At 39.0% G+C, this 3,312-nt stretch overlaps 1 protein-coding gene across 3 annotated transcripts in view; it reads left to right on the top strand.

Annotated features, from left to right (window-relative positions):
• LOC106521329 (E3 ubiquitin-protein ligase Midline-1) overlaps positions 1-2,710 on the top strand; it is a 79,420-nt gene extending 76,710 nt beyond the window's left edge. For all 3 annotated transcript variants that reach the window (XM_014013861.1, XM_014013859.1, XM_014013860.1), the window contains exons 8-10: positions 366-527; positions 614-821; positions 903-2,710. In XM_014013861.1, the coding sequence (XP_013869315.1) occupies positions 366-527; positions 614-821; positions 903-1,251 (719 nt within the window). In that variant the 3' untranslated portion in view covers positions 1,252-2,710. The remainder of the gene's footprint in view (positions 1-365; positions 528-613; positions 822-902) is intronic.
• Positions 2,711-3,312: the final 602 nt, after the last annotated feature.

The following is a 3,312-nucleotide window of genomic DNA, read 5'->3' as shown; positions in this document are numbered from 1 at the left end:
ACACACACACACACACACACACACACACACACACACACACACACACACACACACACACACACACACACACACACAGCAGAAAGCATAGTGCTGGTATGAAGTCAACGAGGTGTGAATTGTTTCCTCTTGTGCCTTTTCTCACCCTCTTACCTGTTCCCACTGCCAAAGGCTCACACATCCTTTTCAATTTAGAGCACTCTCTTGTCACAGTTGTACATCCCTCCTGTCCTGAACGTCTTAAAGGAAATTGGTTGTGTGCTAAAACTGCCTCAAGTTCAAATAATCCCAATACTACATGTCTTATCCAAGWCTTTTCCCTTTACAAGAGTAAATGTTTTTAAACTGCATAACTGTTGTGTCTCCAGGTTTATGTAATTCATTGGAAAGTTGGATGATTGTACCCAACATCAAACAGAACCACTACACGGTACATGGTTTGCAGAGTGGCACCAAGTATATCTTTGTCGTAAAGGCCATCAATCAAGCGGGAAGCCGGAGCAGTGAACCAGGGACTCTAAAGACAAACAGTAAGAAAAAGAAGACTTGCAAATACAATGTGTTTCTTTTTGTAACATTGCAATTCATCTTTAAAACTAATTCATTTTACAACCAGGTCAGCCATTTAAACTAGACCCCAAATCGGCTCATAAGAAGCTGAAGGTGTCACACGATAACCTCACGGTGGAGCGGGATGAAACCACATCGAAGAAAGGCCACAGCCAGGATCGGTTCTCCAGCCAGAGCAGCTATGGTGTGGTGGGAAATGTCTATATTGACAGTGGGCGTCACTACTGGGAGGCTTTGATAGGAGGAAGCACATGGTAGGCATGATATTTCTAATAATAATTTACAGCGCTTGAGCAAATGTTTCGCATAAAAAAAAATCTTACTTGTTAAAACAGGTACGCAGTAGGTATTGCCTACAAATCAGCCCCAAAGCACGAGTGGATTGGCAAGAACTCAGCCTCTTGGGTGATCTGCCGCTGCAACAACTCTTGGGTGGTTCGCCATAACAGCAAGGAGCTAGCCATTGAGCCGTCTCCCCACCTTCGTCGCATTGGGATCCTGCTCGATTACGATGTCGGATATCTGTCTTTCTACGATGCCGTGGGCTCACAGCACCTCCACACATTTAATGTGTCCTTTGTTCAGCCTGTGTGTCCCGTGTTCAATGTGTGGAATAAGTGTCTGACAATTCTCACCGGTCTACCCATCCCTGACCATCTAGAGGGACAGGAGCCCAACAATTAAATCTACAGTCAATGCGATACAATCACCATAAAGTCATTATCCTAAAACTTCACTGGGACAGAGCTTTTTTTAAAAGGTCATACTTATTGGGGAAAAGCAGAAGAGTGATTCAACCTATTCTGCCACAGTTAAAACACAAATTATACCATCTACTCTAACACCAATTTTGAAACAAACGTGATCAAACAAATATTACTTTTCCCATTTGGTTTACAAACCATAGGTGACAGGCTGCTCRGGAAAAAAACAAGCCTTTGCGTTTTCTAAAAACAAGCTAGGGTTATTTGATGATGGGTTAGAAATTCCAGATTCAGTTTGCTTTGGATTATAGTAGGAACACTTGTTTTATTGCAAAACGGAAACAAGCCACACATTAATTTACAACTTTTATCCATCATAAGACATTGCACTTTGAAAATCTTTAAAAGTACACATAATGCATTCACAGAGAAGCATATTCAATTTAAAACAACTGTGGTTGCTGGAAAATGTGGAAAAACATGTATATTTTGTAAAATTATTGTACCCCGTGCCATCCTTTTCATCTTTACCTGCAGGAAACCAAAGTAGTCATGGCTGTTTATTCAGATAAAATTTTGTTCTGTGATAATAAATGCTGAATTATTTTTTAAAAAGTGTGACCCAGAGAAACAGCTTATGCTGATATAAAATGCAGAGTTCAAATAAACTTTGTCTTTTTTGCACATCATTTACACTTTCATGGTTTTGTAGCCTATAGACATCCAATATTTGTGCAATTTACATGTGTTCAGACTAGGGCAAGTGTGTTCTCTTTGACTTACTGTGCTAATTTTGTTTTTGCGACCCTATGTTTATGTGATGTACAATTAATGAATCACTTTACAGTTGTTGCCCCAAGGTGGTACAGGAGGCTAAAGGGGAAATAGACTATTACATGTTTTTTTCTTTGGGGGGGGACTACAGTTTATATTCTGAAATTTGCAATTAACCTCTAAAAACCAATGCATTCATGAACATTAGGTTGTCAGATTTTTTGCACAATAATGATGTCAGAAAGATATACCTGTATCTTAACATCAACCAATGGCAAAGTTCTGATTTGGATTATAACTAGTTTTCTAACATAAAAGGGGTCTACAATGGTTATTTAGATTTGCCCATTATGTATCAACAGAGCCAAAAGGCAACTTGTCAACATAAAAATWAAGATTTGGTTGTATTTCTCAATGAAATAAGGTTTGTAACCCAGTTTTTTGAACAACTGATGCTCTTTAAAATGCTGTTTTACCGGAAATACATTAAACCCAACCTCATTGCTTGTAATATTTCGTGCTTATTTTAACATTACTGTTTTAACTTCATGACCATGATGTTCTATGTCCAGTCTTTGTAGACATTTTTATGAAATACAGGATATGTGCTCAGATCACTGTTCCTGGAGATGAGTGGAAAATAAATATCACTCCTTATAGCATTAGGGTTTGTCTTCTTATATGTGCCTTTCATATTTTCAATGGATAAAATATTGTAAAATCCCAGAAGCCACTTCTGCAGATCAAATACTGCGGGAATACATGCCATTTCAAATTCAATAAGTTTAGACGGTGACATTTGATGTGACAAAAGTTATCTGTTCTTTCCAGACAGTCTCTTTATTCCACTGCTGTATGAAGTAATCAGTCTTTTCAGAGATTTTTTTTAAAGGAGACCAATTATGGGTCCTAGAAATTTTTATGGTATGTCTGTGGGCTATCCAGACCATGTTCATTCAATTTAATGCACAAAATAATTCTCAGATAATAAAGTTTCCCATTTTCTAGTTCTGCCTGCTCTGACTTCCGTTCAGAAGAGCTGTTTATGTTAATGAGCTCTGTTGGTAACGCCCTCCAAAAATCTGTTGACATTAACTCCGCCCTCCAAAGCCAGCGTTTACGTTAGCATGGCTAATAATAGCWGAAGCTCTGTTGTACAACCATATGAGACCCAGAGGCAGAGTCGTGGTGGCAGCTTCTRTTTTTTTCTCRCCCTCCTCTGCTCTGCGCTCACTCTGCATGCTGTTACCAGAGCAGGGAGCAGCAG

Source organism: Austrofundulus limnaeus, unplaced genomic scaffold, assembly GCF_001266775.1.
Source record: "Austrofundulus limnaeus strain Quisiro unplaced genomic scaffold, Austrofundulus_limnaeus-1.0 Scaffold107, whole genome shotgun sequence".
NCBI lineage: Eukaryota > Metazoa > Chordata > Actinopteri > Cyprinodontiformes > Rivulidae > Austrofundulus > Austrofundulus limnaeus.
The sequence above is the reverse complement of the archived record's forward strand: the minus strand, read 5'-3'. Positions and strand labels throughout refer to the sequence as shown.